At 37.0% G+C, this 24,707-nt stretch overlaps 1 protein-coding gene across 1 annotated transcript in view; it reads right to left on the reverse strand.

Annotated features, from left to right (window-relative positions):
• SEC63 (SEC63 homolog, protein translocation regulator) overlaps nt 1–24,707 on the reverse strand; it is a 74,739-nt gene that overhangs the window by 6,712 nt on the left and 43,320 nt on the right. Inside the window, exons 14-19 of the mRNA XM_043592056.1 lie at nt 22,431–22,513; nt 19,407–19,466; nt 19,033–19,206; nt 14,461–14,619; nt 10,041–10,142; nt 6,605–6,703 (exon numbers count right to left, since the gene is read on the reverse strand). Coding sequence (XP_043447991.1) covers nt 6,605–6,703; nt 10,041–10,142; nt 14,461–14,619; nt 19,033–19,206; nt 19,407–19,466; nt 22,431–22,513 — 677 coding nt within the window. The remainder of the gene's footprint in view (nt 1–6,604; nt 6,704–10,040; nt 10,143–14,460; nt 14,620–19,032; nt 19,207–19,406; nt 19,467–22,430; nt 22,514–24,707) is intronic.

The raw sequence follows: 24,707 nt of genomic DNA on the forward strand, positions 1-24,707 counted from the left end.
CTGGCAGATTGAAAGTGAGGGGATGGAAAAACATCTATCATGCAAATGAATCTCAAAAGAAAGCCAGAGTAAAAATACTGATATCAGACAAAATAGACTTTAAAACAAAGACTGGAACAGGAGACAAAAAGGACACTATATAATATTATAAATTAAGGGGACAATCCAACAAGAAGATATAGTAATTGTTAAATATGTATGCACCCAACATGAAAGCACCCAAATTCATAAACTAGTTAATAACAAACATAATGAACTGATCAATAATAATACAATAAAAGTAGAGGACTTTAACATCCCACTTACATCAATGGAGAGATCATCTAAACAGAAAATCAACAAGGAAACAAAGTCTTTTTTTATTTTTATTTTTAATGTTTATTTATTTATGAGGGACAGAGCATGAATAGGGGAGGAGCAGAGACAGAGGGAGACAGAGAATCCGAAGCAGGCTCCAGGCTCTGGGCTGTCAGCACAGAGCCTGTTGTGGGACTCAAACCCACAAACTGTGAGATCATAACCTAAGCCAAAGTCAGACACCCAACCAACTGAACCACCCAGGTGCCCCAGAAACAAAGGCTTTTGAATGACAGACTGGACCATATAGATTTAACAGGTATATTCATAACATTCCACCCCAACAGCAGAATATACATTCTTTTCAAGTACACATGGAAAATTCTCCAGGACAGGTCACATATTAGGTCACAAAACAAGCCTCAACAAATTCAAAAAGATCAAAGTCATACCATGCATCTTTTCTGACCACAACACCAGTCAACCTACAAAACTACAAGTCAACCACAAGGGGGATCCCAGGTGGCTCAGTCGGTTAAGCGTCTGACTCTTGGTTTCAGCTCAGGTCATGATCTTGCAGTTTCATGGGTTCGAGCCCTACAATGGGCTCTGCACTAGATCTTCTCTCTCTCCCTCTCTCTGCCCTTCCCCAACTCACACTGTCTCTGTCTCTCTCAAAATAAATAAACTTAAAAAAGAAGTTAACCACAAGAAAAAAAATCTGTAACCACCATAAATAAAATAACATTCTACTAAACAATGAATGTTTAGGGAGAGAGACAGAGACAGAGACAGAGAGACAGAGAGACAGAGAGAGAGAGAAAGAATGAATCTCAAGCAGGCTCCACATTCAGTGCAGAGCTCAAGGCAGGGCTTGATCCCATGACCCTGGGACCATGACCTGAGCCGAAATCGAGAGTCAGACGCTCAACTGACTAAGCTGCCCAGGCACCCCTACCAAGTGTTTAAAGAAGATTTAATACCTATTCTTCTCAAACTATTCCAAAATATAGAAAAGGAAGGGAAACTTCCAAATTCATTCTATGAAGCCAGGATTACCCTGATACCGAAACCAGGTAACGACGTCACAAAACAAGAGAACTACAGACCAATACATCTGATGAAAATAGATGCAAAAATTCTAACAAACCAAATCCAGCAATACATTACAAAAATCATTCATCATGATCAAGTGGGATTTATTCCTGCGTTGCAAGGGTGGTTCAATATTCACAAATCAATCGTGATACATCACATCAAGAAGAGAAAGGATAAGAACAATACGATCATTCCAACAGATGCAGAAAAAGCATTTGACAAAGTATAACATCCATTCATGATAAAAACCCTCAATAATGTAGGTGTAGAAGGAACATACCTCAACATAATAAAGGTCATATATGAAAAACCCCACAACAATCTCCTCAATGGAATAAAACTGAGAACCTTTCCCTTAAGGTCAGGAACAAGACAAGGATATTGACTCTTATTTTATTCAACATAGTACTGGAAGTCTTAGCCACAGCAATCAGACAACAGAAAAAAATAAAAGGCATCTAAATTGGTAAGGAAAAAAGAAATCTTTCAGTATTTGGAGATGACATAATACTATATATGGAAAACCTGAAAGATTCCACCAAAAAACTGCTAGAACTGATAAACGAACTCAGTAAAGTCACAGGACACAAAATCAATGTACAGAAATCTGTTGCATTTATATACACCAATAATGAAGCAGCAGAAAGAGAAATTAAGAAATCAATCCCATCTACAAGTACAGCAAAAACGGTAAGATATCTAGGAATAAACCTAACCAAAGAAGTGATACACCTATACTCTGAAAACTATAAAACACCAATGAAAGAAACTGAAAATGACACAAAAAAATGGAAAGACGTTCCATACTCATGGACTGGAAGAGCAAATATTGTAAAAATGTCTATACTGCCCAAAGCAATCTACACGTTCAATGCAATCCCTACCAAAATATCTACACCATTTTTCCAGAACTAGAGCAAATAATCCTAAAATTTATATGAAACCAGAAAGACCCTGAGTAGCCAAAGCAACCTTGAAAAAGAAAAGCAAAACTGGAGGCATCACAATTTTAGATTGCAAGTTATATTACAAAGCTATAGTGATCAAGCAGTACGGTAATGGCACAAAAACAGACGTGTAGATTAATGGAACAGAACAGAAACTCCAGAAATAAACACACAATTATGCGATCAACTGATCTTCAACAAAGCAGGAAAGAATATCCAGTGGGAAAAAGATGGTCTCTTCAACAAATGGTGTTTGGAAAACTAGACAGCAACTGCAAAACAAAGAAACTGGGGGCACCTGGGTGGCTCAGTAGGTTAAGCACCTGACTCTTGATTTCGGCTCAGGTCATGATCTCACAGTTCGTGAGAGTGAGCCCTGTGTCAGGCTCTGCACTGACAGAGCAGACAGAGCCTGCTGGGGATTCTCTCTCTCCCTCTCTCTCTGCCCCTTCCCCACTTGTGTGCATGCTCTCTCTCTCTCTCTCTCTCTCAAAATAAACTTAAAAAAAATTTTTTAATGAAAAATAAAAATTAAAAAAGAAAGAAAGAAACTGGACCACTTTCTTACACCACGCACAAAAATAAATTCAAAACAGGTTATGAACCTAAATGTGAGGCCTGAAACCATAAAAATCCTAGAAAAGAACATAGGTAGTATCTTTTTTTTTTTTTTTTAATTTTTTTTTAACGTTTATTTATTTTTGGGACAGAGAGAGACAGAGCATGAACTGGGGAGGGGCAGAGAGAGAGGGAGACACAGAATCGGAAACAGGCTCCAGGCTCTGAGCCATCAGCCCAGAGCCTGACGCGGGGCTCGAACTCATGGACCGCGAGATCGTGACCTGGCTGAAGTCGGCGCTTAACCGACTGCGCCACCCAGGCGCCCCAGGTAGTATCTTTTTTGACACTGGCTATAGCAACTTTTTTCTAGGTATGTCTCCTGAAGCAAGGGAAACAAAAGCAAAAATAAACTATTGGGACTCCATCAAAATAAAAAGCTTCTGCAGAGTGAAGAGAACAATCGACAAAACTAAAAGGCAACCTATGGAATGAAAGAAGATATTTGCAAGTAATCTAATAAAGGGTTACTATCCAAATATATAAAGAACTTATAAAAACCCAACACCCAAAAAACAATCCAATTAAAAAATGGGCAAGACATGAACAGACATTTGGCCAAGAAGACCTACAGATGGCCGACACATGAAAAGATGTGCATCATCACTTACCATCAGAGAAATACAAATCAAAACTACAATGGGGTATCACCTCACACCTGTCAGAATTCTGGCTAAAATCAAAAATGTAAGAAACAACTGGTGTTGGTGAGGATGTGGAGAAAACATAACCTTCTTACACTGTTGGTAGAAATGCAAACTGGTACAGCCACTGTGGAAAACAGTATGGAGGTTCTTCAAAAAGTTAAAAACAGAAGTATCCTACAATCCAGCAATCACACTACTGGACGTTTACTCCCAAAATACAAAAACACTAACTCAAAGGGATATATGCATCCCTATGTTTACAGCAGCATTATTTACAACAGCCAAATTATAGAAGCAGCCCAAATGTCCATCAATTGATGAATGGATAAAGAAGATGTGATATATACATACAATGGAATATTAGCCATAAAAAAGAATGAAATCTTGCCACTTGCAATAACATGGATGGAGCTAGAACGTATAATGCTAAGTGAAGTAAGTCAGTCAGAGAAAGACAAATACCATATGATTTCACTCATATAAGGAACAAAATAAATAAGAAAAGGGGGAAAAAAGAGAGACAAACCAAGAAACTGACTTTTTAACTACAGAGAACAAACAGATGGTTACCAGAGTGGAGGTGGGTGGGGAATGAGTGAAACAGATGATGGGTATTAAGGGGCATTTGTTGTGATGAGCACTAGGTGATTATAATAACAACTTAAAAAAAAAAAAGTTTCATTTCCACTTAGACAAAGGAAGAATAAATTATTAAGATGTCATTTGGATGTTTTGGCAATCTGCCTCCAATCTCCAAAATCCAGATTTTGTAAGCAAGATTATATATTAAAACAAACTAGAAAAATCATGGGAGAATCCTTTTTTTAAAATTAATCTCACAGTTTGACCTTTCTAAGTCACCACAAAACCAAGAAAACAGAAAAGAAAAAATTACTAAATCACACTGCAAAAAAAACTCCAAGTAAATAAATGTTTATATTCTTGCCTAGTAAAAACAACCATAATAGTAAAACAAAATGGGGAGAAATATCTGCAACAAATATCACCACAGGTTGATTTCATAATATTTAAAACAATTGCCCAAACCAAATTAAAAGACCAATAAAAATGAACAATGGTCACAAAGAGAAGTACAATTCAAACACACTGAAAGATGTATTACTCTGAAGAGAAATACAATACTGAAACTACACTGAGTATAATTAGGAAAAACTGATGCAGTCAAGAAGCATCAATTATATTAAAATGAGTGGGTAAAAGACAGAGAACAGGATATTAATATTAACATAGTGCCCAAGTAGCACCCCAAAGATTAGAAGAAAAAATACCTTTTACAGTAGAGAAGCCTTAACTAAATGTTCAACCATGGTATCACCAATGTGGGGCAAACTGATATAATGTGCCCCAATTTGATGCACTAAGAAGGTTACATCACTTATGTAGTATTTTTACCAAAAATATTTAAGATGAATACAATTATGAGTAACCAATGAGACAAAACTGAGGGATATTCTACAAAATACTTTGTCTGGACTCTTTAAAAATGTTGATGGCATGAAAAATTTAAAAACAAAAAGGCCAATGAAGAGTTCTAGAATAAAGATGAATGACAACCAAATTCAATGCATGATCCTTGACTGGATCCTGAATTTTAAAACAAAATAAAAACTAATTAAAAAAAAAAAGGGATGTCTGGGTGGCTCAGTCAGTTGAGCATCCCACTCAATTTTGGCTCAGGCCACGATCCCAGGGTCATGGGATTGAGCACTGCATCAGCGCAGAGCCTGCTTAAGGTTCTCTCTTCCCCTCTCCCCTGACTCCTCCCACACGTGTGAACACGCTCTCTCTAAAGAATAAAAAAATAATTTGAAAACAAAACAAAAACTGTAACAGGCACTAGTGAGTATTTAGGGAAATTTGAATATGGACTGCATATTGGATAAATACCATATCAATGTTACATTTCCTGAACATAGTAATCTTATTGTGCTTATGTAGGAGATCACTCTTGTTCTCACAGTACTCTGGTAAAACTTAAATTTAAAAAATAATAAAACTGCTCTATCAAAGAAATAACCTTAAGTTAGCTCTAACTGTCAAATAAACAACAACGAACTACTTCATACATTTACTACTTGGTAATAAAGGGGGAAATGTACTTTTTGTATTAAAAATGAGGGGCACCTGGGTGGCTCAGTCAGTTAAGCGGCTGACTTTGGCTCAGGTCATGATCTCACGGTTCATGGGTTCAAGTCCTGCATCAGGTTTCATGCTATCAGCTCAGAGCTCAGAGCTCAGAGCCTGGAGCCTGCTATGGATTCTGTGTCATCTTCTCTCTATCTGCCTCTCCCCCGCCTGCACTCTGTCTCTCTCAGTAAATAAACATTTAAAAAAATATTTTAAAAATATTTTTAAAAAATCAACAACACAGAACTATCTTGAAATTAAAAAAAAAAAAACCCTTGCTCTTGTCCACCAAGTCCAGGTAGAAAGAATCTTCCTTCTAGAAAAGTAACATGAAAAAATCAAGAAAAACAAGAAAAATAGAAAGGAGTTGCCAAGGGATAAAACATGTTCATCACGATGGTACATGAGTGATGTCATGAACAATGAATAATGCTACATAATCAAAAATTCCACTCCAGAAATCTAATTAGCAATTCTTACATTCATTTTTAAGACCAAAGGTCTTAGCACTAATCCAGTGAAGATAAAAATTGCAGATTTTTGTAAAATATAATTAAACTCTGGACAGAACAAAAGGCATATGTCCTTAGACACTGACAGTGAAAACTCCCTGAAGTAAGTTGAAAACAAGTTTTTAAGACTAAGAAAGTTGCCTACTTTTAACAATACTATATAAACTTCGAATTAGTTCCCCCAGGCACCAGAGAACAGTTATAAAAGGTGCCTTAACAAATACAATACAATAAGCCAAATATGATAAACTGAAATCTAAAAAAGATTTTATGAAGCAGCATGAAGGTGAGATGCCTTACATTTGTAAAAACTGAAATAATGTTGTTGGATACTTACCTCTTCTGTATCTTTTAGCGTACACACATGATATGGCATAGATATTAACGTCTGTTCCTTCCTATCTGCAATATAAAGCCACCACCATTCTTGTTTCTCCTGCAAAGAAAAAAAAAAAGAGACGTTATCAGAAAGAACTAGAGAAGTAACTGTCTGCCTTGTCTCATTCTAGAGGTATTGTTCTGGTTTTGTTCACTGCAGTATCTCCAGCACAGACACAGTGCCTGGTACAAAATAGATACTCAATAAATGTTTACTGAATGAATAAACTATTCTTAACCATTTATAGATCTGCTGTCCAAAAGAATTCTGTATGTAATATGGGGGTTTCAAACAGTCCCTTAAAAAACGGTAGTGATGGGCCTCTGTGTTAAAAACCCCTGATCAACCTTAAATGACAAGAGATATAATAAAATAAAATAAAACATCATAAACTATTACAGGATCATCCAGCAAATAATCTTAGTCATCTTACCTAGTAATAAGCAAAAGCCAGAAAGTAAGAGCAGAAGGGACTTGGGCAACCAAATCGGAAATCATGAAAATACACTACTCATAAGAGATCATCTAAGAGCCTAATACCTTTCACTGCACATGATTTTAATAAGCACAACATTTTTAGCTGTACCTCAGAAAAGATTAGGAATAAAAAAAGAGCTCAGTAAAGAAACTGCCACCAGAATGTACAATGACAGCAGGAAGAACTGACAAGAGACAGAAAAGTATTTAAAAAAAAACAATGAGAAGACACAGCAGTCTGGAGGCACCAAACTTCAGTGTGCTCAGCACTGTTGTACAGAACTCATCAATAACTGTTTAGTCATGTCTTAGTACCCTCTGCCTAAGAACTGGTCAGGGAAGAGATCTTCTTTAAACAAATTAAAGAAAAATGTTTTGGAGCTAAAACAGACTCTAGGATAGTCTAAATACTCATTTAACCAAAACAACACTAGACTATTCTAAATTCTCAATTACCCAAAAGAAAGTTAGAAAAATAACTTTTTACCGAAAACATTATCATAGGGAAAATGTCTTTTGAATTCAAAATCACTTGTACTTGCTATTTTATTTTAACCACAAGACACTGAAATTTGATTATTTGATAATGCTACACTGAGGTTAACTAAAAATTCTTGTAAACTACAAAGCACAACATTAATAAGCAGAATAAATAAATCACAAGTATATGATTAATTCAACTTCTGCTTAACCCAAAGTGGACTACCATAATAGGTATGTGTGTGTGCGTGTGTGTGTGTGTGTGTGTGTACACACATATATATGTATATTTGTCTACGTGTGTGTTGCACAAAGTGGATAAAAACATTATAATGGACTCAAAATGCAGTATTAGTTTCTGCACCTTATGGGCCAGAGTCTCAGTCACAATTACTTGATTCTGCCACTGTAACATGAAAAGAGTAAGTGTGACTGGGTTCCAATAAAACTTCATTCATAAAACAGGCAGGGAGGCAGACTTGTCTACAGGCAGTAGTTTGTCAATGCCTGATTTAAAGCCACATAGACCGGATTATTTCACTTCTCTAAAACCCTGCTTTTCTTCTCTATTAAATGAGGAGCATCTACCTCAGGCTGTGTTGTGAAGATGGACTGAGATAATACAAGTAAATTATATATCAGAATGTCTAGCACATTGAGTGTGATAATCACAATTATTAATGAAATGATCTCATTACTAGAACACACATGTAATATAAGAAGCACGGGAGATGTTTAAGAATGTGCGTATCTTCTTTACCTCTCCACTAAGAGAATGCCTTTCCTTCCCTCTCCCAGGCTATTTGATTAAAATGTGATTCATTCAAGAATATTTATTAAGAAGCTGGTGAATATGAATCCATGGCACTGTGCCTGTGCCTAGACTCTTTGATGCACACGGTGAAAGTGGAAAAGATGTTCTACCATGACTTATTCACACTTTCAACACAATAGCTTCTCTACTGTGTGAGATTCCCCACCATTCTTAACATATTAAGCATAATGAGTGAGTTTCAGTTACGTGTAAGTCAATTATAAACATGTAACTTTAAGCAATTTAAATGGGTAGTGTGATAGTTAGGGTAGCTCTACAGGTACACGGGAAGGCAGACAGGTAGACATTAGTAAAATCCTAAATAAATTTTGTCTGATAAGTGGTACTTTTCGAGATGTTTACCGTGTAGTTGTAGATTAAATTAGAAAAAGGCATTCTTAAGGCTAAAATGTTCTCAGGGAGTGAATGGATGTTTTGCTTATTAACTAAGCATGGTCTAAAATGAACTGTCTGTTACAAGGGTACAAATTATGCAGCTTATAACATCCCATGGCACTTTTAAAACCAATCAATGAGTGAAATTTACTCGCTTGATTTCGGGAGTCTTGGGGTTGGCAGACTACCACTGCAATGGGCAAAATGCCCCTAACAGATGGGCTAACGTTCACGACACGCCAGAAGATCAGCAAGCACATTAACATGGAATCCTGGGCTGACTTTCCTCCAAGTCAAAACAACAGTCTGCAGAGCCACTCATTTATTATTAGGGAAGCCAAATTACTTGGGAATTTGCCTTCAGCAGCCCCCAGCAACTCTGGATTGACATTCTAAAGCAGAAAGCAGATTTATACATGAAATCACCTGCCAAACATGAGTGCCGAGCATAAGATTCTGTGGCCAAGCTGTGAGGCAGTCGGTGGAACAGCTTCCTTGAACTAAGAGGCAACCAGTTCTCGACCTCTGGCCAGAGACAGAATCATTGCAAAAGCAAAGCATTGTGTAAATTCCAAATTCATTTGAAAGACAAACAACTCAAGGAGACCAAAAGTTGAGCAGGCCACAACCACCAAGTAAACAAGGACAGGAGAACAAATAGCACTGCAACAATCTGTCCTGAGCTTGGGGCTCAGTCATTCTAAACTCTTACTGAACTCAGCTGGTCCCACAGCCCATGGGCTTGCCTATTCCCGGGGACTAGGGCCAGAGCAAGTGCAGTGGCTCCAGGTGGCCAGTACAGAGCCATCAGAGAAAACTCATGGGAAAAATTTAAGAACTTTTTTCATTTTATTTAAAACTCGACAGAAGTGAGAGACTCACGAAAGCTGTGTAATCATAGGCAAAATATGCATTTGTCTGACAGACTGCCTGAATTACTAAAGAGAAATCAGCAGTCAGCACAACCTTCAGTAATATAGGCACAGAAAAGACAGAAGCACAGGAAACCATATAAATACTTAAAAAGTTAACAATCCTCCCACTATAGACCACATTCACTAAATCTAATTCATACTGAAATGTATTCTTCAAACTGTCACCTATCAAGAACGGACCACATCAGCACATTTGAGCCAGTACACACCATGGAGGGATAAAAGGCAACTGAAAAGTACCTGAAGAGAAAGTAGATGGAATAAGGAAAACGCTGAGTCATGAATAACTCACCTCGGGAAAGTAAAGACTATAAACAGGATGTGTTATCTTTGATTTGGTTTCCAGTAGAGCTCTCTCCTTTCGCTGTATACTTTGTTGTAATTCTTGCCACTCCTAGGTAAAGTAAAAATCAAACATTTGAAATCGTTTTGAAGTTTCCATCTTCTTCCAGCTATTATTCCTGACAATGCTAACTACTACTAAGTTCAGTCCCACAGACTTGATCATTTCCCTGCTCCAAACTTACAACACATTATTTCATAAATCAAATCTAAGCCCTTCAGCATCAACTACATGGGTCGTGATCTGATCTGGGCCAATCTCTTCAGTCTCCTAACACTGCCTTCCTCTTTGCACTTTCTATTCTAGTCATTTCGAACTATCTTGACTTCTCTGAACTCACCAAGCTATTTCACTCCTCCTAAACCCTGTCTGGATTTGTTTTCTCCCTCTGTCTTTAACCTGGCAAATTCCTCCTATTATTCCCTTAGGAACTGCTAAAGCCTAAACCATGAGTTCCCAAATACCAGAAATTTCCCTCAACTTGAGTTGATCACTCCCTCCTCTGTGTTATCACTGTACCTGGCAAAAATGTGCATAATCTCTTTTGTACTTTTGTACTTTAATGTTTACTTACAAGTCTGCCTTACCCACTAGCCTGTCATTCAAGGGCAGAAACTGTTTTACATTTGGCTTGCATTTCTGTCATCTAACACAGGGCTTGCAATGTGGCAGATAATGAATAATTGTATAATTATTTGACAATTGAATGAATGTATTTTGGTATCTAAAGAAACTAGTCTGTCACTTCTACTAACCCTAATACTGTACTCAGAAAAGAATATGTCAACTCTTTCTCAAAACGTGGGTGGGGAAATAATTTCTTTGATAGGCTTTAATTTCCTGGCAATCAATTTAATTCCCGAAGTACAAAAACAGTCAAGGGCCAGCAACTGCTAAAAAGTCACCCTTGTTTTTCCCCACCATTCCCAAGGGCAGATACATTACAGGCATACCTCATTTAATTGCACTTTGCACATGTGTGCTTTACAAATACTGTGATTTTTACAAACTGAAGGTTTGTGGCAACCCTGTGTTGAGCAAGTCTCTTGTTCTACTGTTGCCATTTCTCCAACAGTGTTTGCTCACTTCGTGTCTGTGTGTGTCACATTTTGGTAATTCTTGCAAGATTTAAAACTTCTTTCTTATTATATTTGTTACGGTGATCTCTGATCACTGATCTTTGATGTTACTACAGTAATTGTTTTGGGGCACCACGAACCATGCTCACCTAAGATGGCAAACTTAATAAATATTGTGTGTATTCTGACTGCTCCACCAATGGGCTGTTCCTCCATTTCTTCCCCTCCTCTTGGCCTCTCTATTCCCTGAGACACAACAATACTGAAATTAGGCCAATTAATAACCCTACAGTGATCTCTCAGTGTTCAAGTGAAAGGAAGAGCCACATGTCTCTCACTCTAAATCAAAAGCTAGAAATGATTAAGCTTAGTGAAGAAGGCAAGCTGGAAGTTGAGACAGGCTGAAAGCTAGGGCTCTTGTACCAAACAGACAAGTTGTGAATGCACAGGAAAAATTCATGAAGGAAATTAAAAGTGCTACTCCAGTGAAAACACAAGTGATAACAAAGTGAAACAGCCTTACTGTTGACACAGAGAAAGTTTTAGCAGTCTGAACAGAAGATCAAACCAGCCGTAATAGTTCTTTAAGCCAAACCTTAATCCAGAGCAAGGACTTGCCTCTTCAATTCTATAAAGGCTGAGAGAAGTGAAGAAGGTGCAGAAGAAAAATTTGAAGCTAGGAGAGGTTGGTTCGTGAGGTTTCAGGAAAGAAGGCATCTCACTAACATCAAAGTGCAAAGGGGAAGCAGCAAGTGCTTGTGGAGAAACTGCAGCAAGCTATCCACAAGGTCTAGCTGGGATAATTAATGAAGATGGCTACACTAAGTAACAGATTTTCCACACTAACAAAACAGCCTTACACTGGAAGAAGATGCCATCTCAGACTTTCATAGCTAGAGAGAAGTCCATGCTCGGCTTCAAAAGACAGGTTGACTCTTCCATTAGGAGCTAATGCAACTGGTGACATTCAGCTGAAGCCAATACTTGCTTATGGTTCTGAAAATCCTAGGGCCCTTAAGAACTGTGCTAAATCTACCCTGCATGTGCTCTCTAAATGGAACAACAAAACCTGAATGATAGCACATGGTTTATTGAATATTTTAAGTCCACTGTTGAGATCGACTACTCAAAAAAAAAAAAAAAAAAATCCTTTCAAAATAGTACTACTGCTCATTGACAACGCACCTGGTCACCCAAGAGCTCTGATAGAGACATACAGTAAGATTAATGTTGTTTTCATGACTGCTAACACAACATCCATTCTGTAGTCCATGGATCAAGGAGTAATTTTCACTTTCAAGTCTTACTATTTTAGAAATACATCTTTTAAGGCAACAGCTGCCACAGATAGTGATTCCTCTGGTGGATCTGGGCAAAGTATACCGAAAATCTTCTCATTCACCCTTTTACAAGCCATTAAGTATATTTATGATTCATAAGAAGAGTCAAAATATCAACATTCACAGGAGTTTGGAGAACTGATTTCCAACCCTGATGGATGACTTTGAGGGGTTCAAGACTTCAGTGGAGGAAGAAGTACTGCAGATGGGGTGGAAATAGCAAGAGAATTAGCAGTGGAGCCCAAAGATGGAACTGAATTGCTACAATCTCATGAGAGAACTTGAACAGATGAGGAGTTGCTTCTTATGGAGGAGCAAAGAAAGTGGTTTCCAGAGATGGAATCTACTCCTGGTGAAGGTACTGTGAAGATTGTTGAAATAACAACAAAGGACTTAAAAGATGACATAAACTCAGTTGACAAAGCAGTGATAAGATTTGACAGGTCTGACTCCAATTTGAAAGAAGTTCTATTGTGGGTAAAATGCTATAAACAGCATTGCACGCTACAGAGAAATCATTTGTGAAAGAATAGTCAATGCAGCAAATTTTACTGTTGTCTTATTTAAAAAACTGCCCCAGCCACTGCAATCTTCAGCAACCACCACCCTGAATAGTCAGTAGCCACCAACACCTAGGCAAGAGCCTCCACCAGCAAAAAGATCACAATTTGCTGAAGGCTCAGACGATGGTTAGGATTTTTTAGTAATAGAGAATGTTTTCATTAAGGCATATATATTGTTTGAGACAATGCTACTGCATACTCTATACACTACACTACAATATAGTGTTAAACATAACTTTCATATCCACTAGGAAACCGAAAAATTCATTTGATTCGCTATATTGTGATGTTAGTTTCATTCTGGTGGTCTGGATATAAGCCTGTAGTATCTCCAAACTATGCCTGCAATTCCTCATATTTTTATCCTTTGCCTTTTCCTTTTATTCCTCTCTACTTGACCCTCTCAGGCTATTCAGGGAAACTCTTTTTCTCTCCTAAACTACAAGGGTACCTTTTAGGTCAATGGCCTAGTCAGAAAGAACAGAACAACACAAACATAAAGGAATGGCTGATCAGTTTACAGTTCATTTGCAGTAAGCCTCTAAGGACCCATTATTTGTCCAACAAACCCTCTTTTCTATAGCCCATCCATAAATCAGGTGCAAACTAACGCCATACCATGAGATTTCTTTCTATTTTCTACCCTCACAATCTTAGTAAGTTCCTTAGAGACACCTCTTTTCCTTAAGGTCTCATATACTTCTTGAAACAAGGTGGAATTTTGTAAATATTAGTTTTTCCCTTAACCAACCTCTAGACATTGGAGTCCACAGTAATGTTTCTTAACTCTAAACATTACCTGCAACTCTGGAAAGACTCAGTTCTAAGTAACTGCTTAGACCATAACCCACCTTTCCTAACTCATTTGCAGACTCAACTCCAACAATGAAAACCATTGTAAGACACCAAACTGGCTTCGATTTAGACCCACATCCTATACTATCTAGCAACTTAAAGATTTCAGAAAATTAAGAAGTCCGGGTGCCTGGGTAGCTTAGTCGGTTAAGTGTCTGACTCTTGATCTCAACTCAGGTCATAATCTCATGGCTGATGGGGTGCAGCTCCGCGTAGAGCTTTACACTGACAGCGCAGAACCTCCCTGGGATTCTCTCTCTCTGTTCCTCCCCTGTTTGCATGTGCTCTCTCAAAATAAATAAATAGACTAATTAATTAATTAAAAAAAAATTAAGGGGTCCAATCCTTGTTAGAAATGATTTTTCTTTATAATTCTGACCATCCCACAAAAATATTCTTACAAAATAATATGACTGTAAAATATACTGATATTATTTAAGACAAGTAAACAAAACAAATTAAAAAACAATAAAACACAAAACAATCAGAGGTATATAACTCCAATTATTTAAACTTATAATGTAAGTCTTACTGCTTCGTCATCTTTGTTTTGTTTTTCATCTTGCTCTCTATCAGAGTCTCTGTCACTACCATCATCTTTTTCACTCTGGGATTCTCTATTCGTTTCTTCTTCTTCAGAATCACTGCCTTTGTCAGAAACTTCTTCTTCATCTTCCTTTACTGCAGCTTCCTAAAAGGAAAAAGCAACCACAAAAGTTTTGAATACCTCAGTGAATATATCATTCGGAGCCCCTGAAGCTAACTTTTTGTCATTAAAATTAAATTGGCTCAAGATTATAATTTCACTATTCATACAGAATTTTAGAGAATTATAAACACATTTACTTATAAATATGTGGTAGTCAGACTAAAGACTTTAACATATGGCTTATTTGTCTACTGTTATTTTATTTTTGTTTGTAAAATAAAAAATACTTTTATTTTTATTTACAAAGTATACTACCACAATGGCAAAGATGGCTCATCTTTCAAAACACCAATCATACAATATATTTTATTCGGGATGGGGAAATGGTAAGTTTATAGAAAAGTACTGCTTTGACAATTTAGTATTATCTTCTATGGCTGACAGAATATAATGTAGTAAGGAAAGCCAATATCCCAGACAAGATACTTACTAATCCATTTCAAGAAGCAAGAAAGAGAACAGCAAATTAAATGCAAAAAAAGTCAAAGTAAATAATACAGACCAGAAATCAATTAAAGAGAAGGCAGATACACAAAAGAGAAACCTAAATAAAACCAAAAGTTGGTTCTTTCAGGGGCGCCTGGGTGGCTCAGTCAGTTGGGCGTCTGACTTCGGCTCAGGTCATGATCTCAGAGTTCGTGAGTTAGAGCCCAGTGTCAAGCTCTCTGCTATCAGCACAGAGCCTGCTTCTAATCCTCTGTCTCCCTCTCTCTGCCCCTCCCCAACGTGTGCATGTGCACGTGTGCGCTCTCTCTCCCTCAAGAATAAAATAAACATTTAAAAAAAAAGTTGGTTCTTTGAAAAGATTAATACAACTGCAGCAAGACTTCCATTAGGCAAGACTGATGAAAGGAAAAAGAGAATACAAATTACTAATATCAGGAATAAAAGAAACATAACTACAGATCCAAAGGACATTACAAATAAAGGATATTATCAATAACTGTCAATAAATTTGATAACTTACAGGAAATGGACAAGTTTCTTGAAAGACATAATATACTAAAATTGATATATGGAAAAAAGTAGAATTTGCTAAAGAAATGGATTCTATAACTAAACCCTTTTTAAAACTCCAAACCCAGATGGCTTTTCTAGATAATTCTTCCAAATAACAAATCCAATCTTACACAAACTCTTCCAGGAAAAAGAAAGAAAGAATACTTCTTGTTTAATGAGGCCAACATAACCTGATACAAAATCTGGCAAGGGTATTACAAGAAGGGAGAAAGGCAAACCAATATTCTCTCATAAAAATAAATGTAAGAATCCTAAATAAAATATTACCAAGTCCAAATAAATATGAAAAAGGATACTATGTTATGACCAAATGAATTTGTTCCAGGAATGCAAGGATAGCTTAAAATTTTTAAATGCATCAGCATAACTCACCACATTACAAAAAGGAGAAAAATCAGTCACCTCAACAAATGGAGAAATGGCATTTAATAAAATTCAGTATTGCTCATGATAAAAATTCTCAGCAAACTGGGAACAGAAGGGAATACTTCCTTAACCCGATAAAGAATATCTACAAAAACCCTATAGCTAACATCATACTTAACAGCTTGTTTCCTTTCTCCTGGAGATAAGCAAGATGATAAGGGTGACCACTGTCCCCATTCCTAACGAGCATTACACTGAAAGTTCTAGCTAGTAGAGTAAGGCAAAAAGGAAAAGGAAGAGAAGGAGGCATAAAGATTAAAAACAAAAAGTAAAACTATCTTTATTCCCAGATGGCATGATTGTGTACATAGAAAATCTTTTTAAAAGTACCTACAAATGGTTAGAATTACAAGCATACCTTGGAGATATTGCAAGTTCAGTTCCAGACAGTAGAGCGATTAATGCAATCAAGTCAAATGACTTTTTTTGTTCCCCATTACATATAAATACTATACTGCAGAATGTTAAGTGCACAAACAGCATTATGTCTTAAATCATGTGCATGCCTTAATTAAAAATACTGCTAAAGAATGCTATCACATGAGCTGCCAGAGAGCTGTAATCACTGATCACAGATTACCATAGTGAATATAATGATAATACAAAGTTTAAAATATTGAGGGCATTACCAAAATATGACAGAAACACAAAGTGAGCAAATGCTGCTGGAAAAATGGCGCTGATAGATTTGCTCAACACAGGGTTGCCACAAACCTTCAATCCGTAAAAAATGCAGTATGTGCTAAGTGCAATAAACAGAAGTGCAATAAAACAAGGTATGCGCATATTGTCAACGTATGCCCCTTGATACAAGGTCAATATTTAGAACGCAACTGTATCTCTACACACCAGCAATAAACACTGAAGAATGGATTTTTTAAAAATGTTATATGCAACAGCACCAGAAAGTATCAAATGCAGAAGGGTAAGTAAATCTAATGAAAGATGTGCCATACCTCTGCCACTGGAAATTACAAAACACTGCTGAGAAAAAATTAAGGAAGATCCAAATTAATAAAGATAAACCATAATTATGAATAAAAAGACTCAATATTGTTCATGTGAATTCTCCCTACACTGAAGCACAGATTCAATGCAATCCTCATCTAAACTCCAGGAGCTTTTTTTGGTGGAACCTGCCAAGCTTATTTTAAAAATGTTGAGGGAAATGCAAAGAACCTAAAATAAGCAAGACAATTTTAAAGAAGAGTTTGAGAACTTAACACTAACATATTTCAAAACTTAATATAAACTCATCATAATTAAGACCATGTGGTTTGGAACAAGAATAGACAAATAATCAATGGAATGGTCTAGTGAGTCCATAAACAGATCTGCACAAACATCCTTATGGTTGCTTGTTTTATGACAAACCATCACTGCAATTCTGAGAAAAGGATGATCTTGTCAATAAGTGGTGCTAGAATAAGTGGTCCATAATCCCTATCTCACACTATTCGCAATAATTAATTCAAGATGTATCTAAGCTAAATATAGTAAGTAAAATAATATTTCTAGGAGAAAACAGAAAAATATCTCCAGGTTCTTGTGACAGACAGAAATGTCTTCAACAAGAAACAAAAACACTAACCATAAAATTGATAAAACAGACTTCCTTAAAATTAAGTACTATCAAAAGCTACCACTAAGAGAGTAAAAAGGACTCATATCCAGAATATATAAAGGGAACCCTACAAACCCATAAGACAACCCAACAGAAAAAGAGGATATCCAAATGGCTAGTAAATATATGAAAAGATGCTCATTATCATTAGTTATCAAGTAAATAACAAATAAAAACCACACAGAGATACTGCTACAAATCCACCATTGTGGTTAAAATGAAAAAGAATAGTAGAACTACATATTAGTGAGGATGTGGAACAACTGGACTCAGGTTTTGCTAGTATGAGCATAGAATAGTACAACTTTGGAAAATAGGCTCTTTTCAACAAACTCAACGTACACTATTTGTGACCCAGCAATTCCAATGCTAGATTCCACATACCCAAAAAAAATGAATGCCCACAAAATGACATGTGCATGAATAAACACAGCACTTTTACTCATAACAGGCAAAAACTAGAACAACCCAAATGTTCACCAACCAAAGATAGATAAATCATAGTATATTCAAAAAATGGGGGGTGCCTGGGTGGCGCAGTCGGTTAAGCGTCCGACTTCAGCCAGGTCACGATCTTGCGGTCTGTGAGTTCGAGCCCCGCGTCAGGCTCTGGGCTGATGGCTCTGAGCCTGGAGCCTGTTTCCGATTCTGTGTCTCCCTCTCTCTCTGCCCCTTCCCCGTTCATGCTCTGTCTCTCTCTGTCCCAAAAATAAATAAACGTTGAAAAAAAAAATTAAAAAAAAAAATGGAATATCACATACACACAAAAAATGAACAGGTGCTATCCACAACACAGATGAATGTCACGGACATAATGCTGAATGAAAGCAAACATTTCCAATTATATCAAGCTTAAGAATAGGCAAAACTGGGGCACCTGGGTGGCTCAGCTGGTTAAGTGCCTGACTTCAGCTCAAGTCATAATCTCACAGTTTGTGAGTTCAAGCCCCACGTCGGGCTCTCTGCTGTCAATGCAGAGCCTGCTTCGGATCCTCTGTCCCCCTCTCTCTGCCCCTACCCCACTGTGCTTGGGCATGTATGCTCTCTCTCTCTCTCTCTCTCAAAAATAAACAAACATTAAAAAAAAAATAGACAAAACTAATCTATGGTAATAAGAGCCAGAAGAGGAACGTATGGAGGTAAAGGGAGGGATCTTTGAGAAGGGGCATAAGCAAGTTTTCTAGGGTGTTAAAGTTTTCCATCTTAATCTGGGTATCATGCATACACGTATATGTAAAATTTCAGGAGCTATACACATAGGATTTGAACATTTTAGTATAAGTTACATGAAAATAAAGATAATGATAATAACAGTATTAACTTACACTCCCAACAACTCCATTTGCCTGCTTTTGTTTCTGTTGCTTTGATTGTGGTAAGGGCACAGGTGTAGGTTTTTTTTTTAAAGGTTTCTTTTTTTTCGATTTAGCAGCTTTCTTAGGTCCTTTACTCTTCTGTTGCCATCCTCCTTTTGTCCTATTCTTGTTAGTATCACCCTGCTGTAAATCACAACATACATACACACTCAGAAGTTATAATAATAGTTTCATTTGGGAGTCATAGTAATTTTTAGATAAAAATGGCTAAACTCAATGTTTTCATAAACTGAATTACTCTCCCACAGCAATATAAATCAATCAGAACTAAACAAAACATTTCCTTCACCAGGAAAGATAGGTAAGAAAAATCAAGTTTTTACCCCATCTTCTGCCGGCTGTTCCTCTGCAGCACAGATGGACTGTTCCTTTTCAAATACTTCCTGGAGGTAGAGAGAAGAAAAACATCTCTATCAAGTTACATTTATCTTTCAGATAAACAAAGCAATCTTTCAAAATAGATGACCAATACGCTTTTTAACTGGTGACAATTGGTGGGTGAAGGAAGAACAGGAAATTTTTAGCAATTACTAAATGATGTGTACAAATTTAGCAATTACTAATTTACACTTTGGAAGTTACCTTCTAAAATATCTCACATCTGTCTTGAATACATTTGAAAAGTACAGTCTACTTAAATTTATAAATGCAATGCCTTAAGATATGTAAACTCATTATAAAGTAAAAAATATTCCACAGTTTAGAGTAACTAAGGAGGGGCGCCTGGCTGGCTGCATCGGTAGAGAGTGCGACTCTTGATCTCAGGGTCATAAGCTCAAGTGCCACACTAGGGATAGAGTCTCCTTAAACAAACAAACAAAAACTTAGAAAAAAGTTTAAATAATTTAATTAAATGACTAAGAAGTGGAACACCAAAAAAATCCATATAACCTAAAGACATATCCACTGTATAATCCACTTAGGATCAGTACAAAAGCCATAAATTTGGGATTTAAATTCCAGTAAGATTTCAGTGAGAATCTATACTAGAAGACAGTAAGTGATGTTCGTTGTATTTATAAACTCCTTGGAATTACTAAAGCTAACAAATAAAAACAATGATAACTTGGGCTCTAAACTATTAGCCTAATTCAGGGGTCTGCAAACTATGGCCCATTGCCTCGTTTTTAAATAAAGTTTTATTAGAACTCAACCATGCCCATTTGTGAATTCAGTAGTTACTACAGAAACTGTGGCCTATAAAACCTAAAACATTTATTAATTGGACCTTTATAGAAAAAGTGTGCCAGCCCCTTGTCTAATTCTATCATCTCTGCTTCATCATTTTTTTTTTCATTTCTTCATTTTTTAGCTAGATTCTAATACTTAAATTACTCTCAGGTACTGTTCATACAAGAACTGGAAGATAAATGTTGATTCTTTCCCTTCTTCCAGGGCAATTTTGCTTTTTCTTCTACCAATTATCCCAGAAGTTCAACAGTTGAAGGCCAACTTTTGCTCGTTTTTCAGGCTGGGAATTCCAAAGCATGTGGGTAGTATAAATTTGGATTCTAACCCAATCCTAGCCACTGGCTTAGAATTTCCTCTTCTCCCAGAGGGCACGTCTCATCCAGAGTCCATGACACAAATGTTTCCTTACCACCTGCTACCATAAAACCAACATCTTTAATTTGATCCTACTACAAAATATGCTTTTCCTAACAGAGGTTTTTGTTTGTTTTTTTGAGAGAGAGACAGAGACAGAGACAGACAGAGAGACAGAGTGTGAGCATGGCAGGGACAGAGAGAGAGGGAGACACAGAATCTGAAGCAGGCTCCAGGCTCTGAGCTGTCAGCACAGAGCCCAACGGGGGGGCTTCAACCCACAAACCACGAAATCATGACCTGAGCTGAAGTCAGACACTTCACTAACTGAGCCACCCAGACACCCCACTAGAAATTTTACACATGGTGTTTAAATGCATACTAGGTTTCCTACAGATGTTCACAGACCCCAGAGTAGAACAGGCTAAGATCTGCCATTAGGTGAATAAGTAGAGTTGAAATAGTACAATCAAAAACAAGTTCTAACTTGGGAGGTAATGCAAATTTGTAATAGAAACTGAGAAAAACAAGATACAGGAAACATATACAATGTGACTGGATTTAATGAAAAGGAATGAGAAAAATACCAGTGTGTATATACACATAAAACGTAAAGGTCCAGAGAGTAAATATGAGCATGAAGAAAGACATGAAAAGATCTACAGAAGACTAAATTCTGGTCTGGGGCTGACAAGGGCTTTCCTGAGGAAGGTGGGTTAGAGAAGGAATCCATGATAGTAAAAACATCATTTAGCCCCACAGTTATTCATGCATTAGGGTATCTACAGTGATGCACTTCAAAATCAATAATTTCAGGGTGGTAGGACTTTAGGTCATTTTAATTTCTTCTACTTTTCTACATTGCCTGAACTTTTTTCCCCAGACAGCATGAATTTTTCACATAATTAGAAAAAAAATATTTTCACTGTAATTTAACATTTTTTAAAATAAAAAAATTGAGAGTAAATTCTCTAAAGAATTGACTGAACAGGGGCACCTGGGTGGCTCAGTCGGTTGAGCAGCTGACTTTAGCTCAGGTCATGATCTCACGGTCCGTGAGTTCGAGCCCTGCGTCGGGCTCTGTGCTGACAACTCAGAGCCTGGAGCCTGTTTCAGATTCTGTGTCTCCCTCTCTCTGACCCTCCCCCGTTCATGCTCTGTCTCTCTCTGTCTCAAAAATAAATAAACGTTAAAAAAAAAAAAAAGGAATTGACTAAAGAATTGGTAAAGAAATTCTCAACAGTAATCAATAATTAATCTTTGTATAAAACTTTACAGTTTAAATACTATATGCACATTGCCTTATTATGTTTTACAGGGAATTAACAAATCATCACATGAAGAATTAATCTATTTTCCAAGGGTTTTTTTGTATGTAAAAACTAATGTGAAAAACTGAAAATTTATTTAAAATGTCAAAACAGCTAAAAGGACTTGCAAAATTAGATTTTACGACTACAATAGTTTTGACTTTAAGAATACATGACTTAAAATGAGAAAATAAATAAAAGAACTTTAACATATAACTCTCTCCCCCTTTTTTCACTGCAGTATAGTTGATACACAATGTTACATTAATTTCAGGCATACTACATAGTGATTCAACAACTCTATGCATTATGCTATGTCACCACACAAGACCATTACAATGCCTTTAACTATATTCCCTATGCTGTACCTTGAATCCCATGATTTATTCCATAACTGGGGAAGCCTATACCTCCTATTCCCCTTCACTACTTAACACATAACTCTTTTTTTAACATGTAACTCTTAAAGAATAAAAGTAAGAAATTACTTACTGCCATTGTTTGCCTTGTCAATTTAACCAACACTGTAACTAGGGATCCTACTGTGATGTTGTTGCTATCTTCATCATCCAATACTAGAAGATGAAAGTAAAAAAATAAAATTCAATTTGGTACTTCAGTATTTCATGTACACATTTGAAGCTTACTCAATGAAAAATAATTTGTCTATTCTGTATAAAATGCTCCACTAGATGCTTTCAACAATGTACTCATTTAATCTTTAAAATGGCCCTATGAAGGGGCAGCTGCATGGGTCAGTCAGATGAGCGTCTGACTCTTGATTTCAGCTCAGGTCATGATCCCGGGGTTGTGGGATCAAGCCCCATATCAGGCTTGACTGTGGAGCCTGCTTTAAGACTGACTGTTTCTTTCTTTCTTTCTTTCTTTCTTTCTTTCTTTCTTTCTTTCTTTCTCTCTCTCTCTCTCTCTCTCTCTCCCTCTGCCTCTCCCCACCCCCCACACTCGCTTTCTCTAAAATAAATAAAATAAAATAAAATAAAATAAAATAAAATAAAATAAAGTTAAAATTTAAAAAATAAAATAGCCCTATGAAGCATTGTTATTATTTCCATTTTAAAGAAGAAACTGATGGGGCGCCTGGGTGGCGCAGTCGGTTAAGCGTCCGACTTCAGCCAGGTCACGATCTCGCGGTCCGTGAGTTCGAGCCCCGCGTCGGGCTCTGGGCTGATGGCTCAGAGCCTGGAGCCTGTTTCCGATTCTGTGTCTCCCTCTCTCTCTGCCCCTCCCCCGTTCATGCTCTGTCTCTCTCTGTCTCAAAAATAAATAAACGTTAAAAAAAAAAAAAAAGAAGAAGAAGAAACTGAGGGGGCGCCTGGGTGGCTCAGTCAACTGAGTATCCCACTCTTGATTTCGGCTCAGGTCATGATCCCAGGGTCATGGGAGCGTGGACCCTGCTTCTCTCTCTCTCTCTCTCTCTCTCTCTCTCTCTCTCTCTCTCTCTCCTCTCTGCCCTCGCCCCAACTCACACTCACTCTAAAATAAAAAAAGATAATTAAAAAAAAAATAAAGAAAAAACTGACGTTCAAAACTAACGTAAAATTACGGGGCGCCTGGGTGGCGCAGTCGGTTAAGCGTCCGACTTCAGCCAGGTCACGATCTCGCCGTCCGTGAGTTCGAGCCCCGCGTCGGGCTCTGGGCTGATGGCTCGGAGCCTGGAGCCTGTTTCTGATTCTGTGTCTCCCTCTCTCTCTGCCCCTCCCCCGTTCATGCTCTGTCTCTCTCTGTCCCAAAAATAAATAAACGTTGAAAAAAAAAAAATTAAAAAAAAAAACAAACAAAAAAAACTAACGTAAAATTAAATGCCTGAGGTCACATAATGGCTATATTTGCACTGCCAAGTTTCAAACCCAGGTGTTTTAAAACAAAGTATAATGTGAGGACTGCTATACCACACCTTTCTTTCATACCGATATAAAAAAGGGTTCTGTTACTCTCTTAAACTATGCAAACCTCATATTCACAAGACTTTAACTATATGATCAATGACAGCCTGCCGGTCAGAAATAAGATAATCAGGACTAGTATTCCAAGTCACATTAAATTTATTTTTTTAAGGCAAAAACTTCCAAGATTTGTTTATATTAAAAAACACCTTTAAAAGTTTTCACAATGTTTTTGCAATTAATTTTTTAAAACCACATTTGCCAAAAAAAAAAAAACAAAAAAAACAAAAAAAAAAAACAACTCTACACTTGCCACACATATTGCCAAAAGCTAGTAAGATAAGCTTAACACTAAAATTAGTAACATTAAAATAAATGTTAAAATAAATTACTACAACATCAAACAGATCTTATTCAAATATGTAAATAATTCATTTCACCTACAAGTTTTATCTGTAAGAGTTTTCTTCACTATGTATTTCTGCCTATAGATTTTTCTGAGCTTGTTATGTTTATTTTACATAGATGTAGATTAGCATACTCTGTTGTGGCCTACATTAACACACTACCAGTTGGAAAAGAATGGCCTCCAACAAACTATCACTATCTCTCTTCAATTACTGGCTGTGAGGTGCAACAGCTAGGCATCAAGAAGGATACAATATCCTTTCTTCAATCTGGAAGTCTCCATTATCTTTCCATTATCAAATCTGGGCTACACATTCATCAACGTGGCACAGTTGTATGTGCATGAGCACTGCACACGAGTTAATAGCTATAACTGTATCTACTGGCCATTTGATGCTTTACGGTGGAGAAAAAGCCTACAGGTGATTCTATACAGCCTCTAGGCAATGTGGGAGAG

The sequence above is a fragment of the Prionailurus bengalensis genome, chromosome B2 (assembly GCF_016509475.1).
Source record: "Prionailurus bengalensis isolate Pbe53 chromosome B2, Fcat_Pben_1.1_paternal_pri, whole genome shotgun sequence".
NCBI lineage: Eukaryota > Metazoa > Chordata > Mammalia > Carnivora > Felidae > Prionailurus > Prionailurus bengalensis.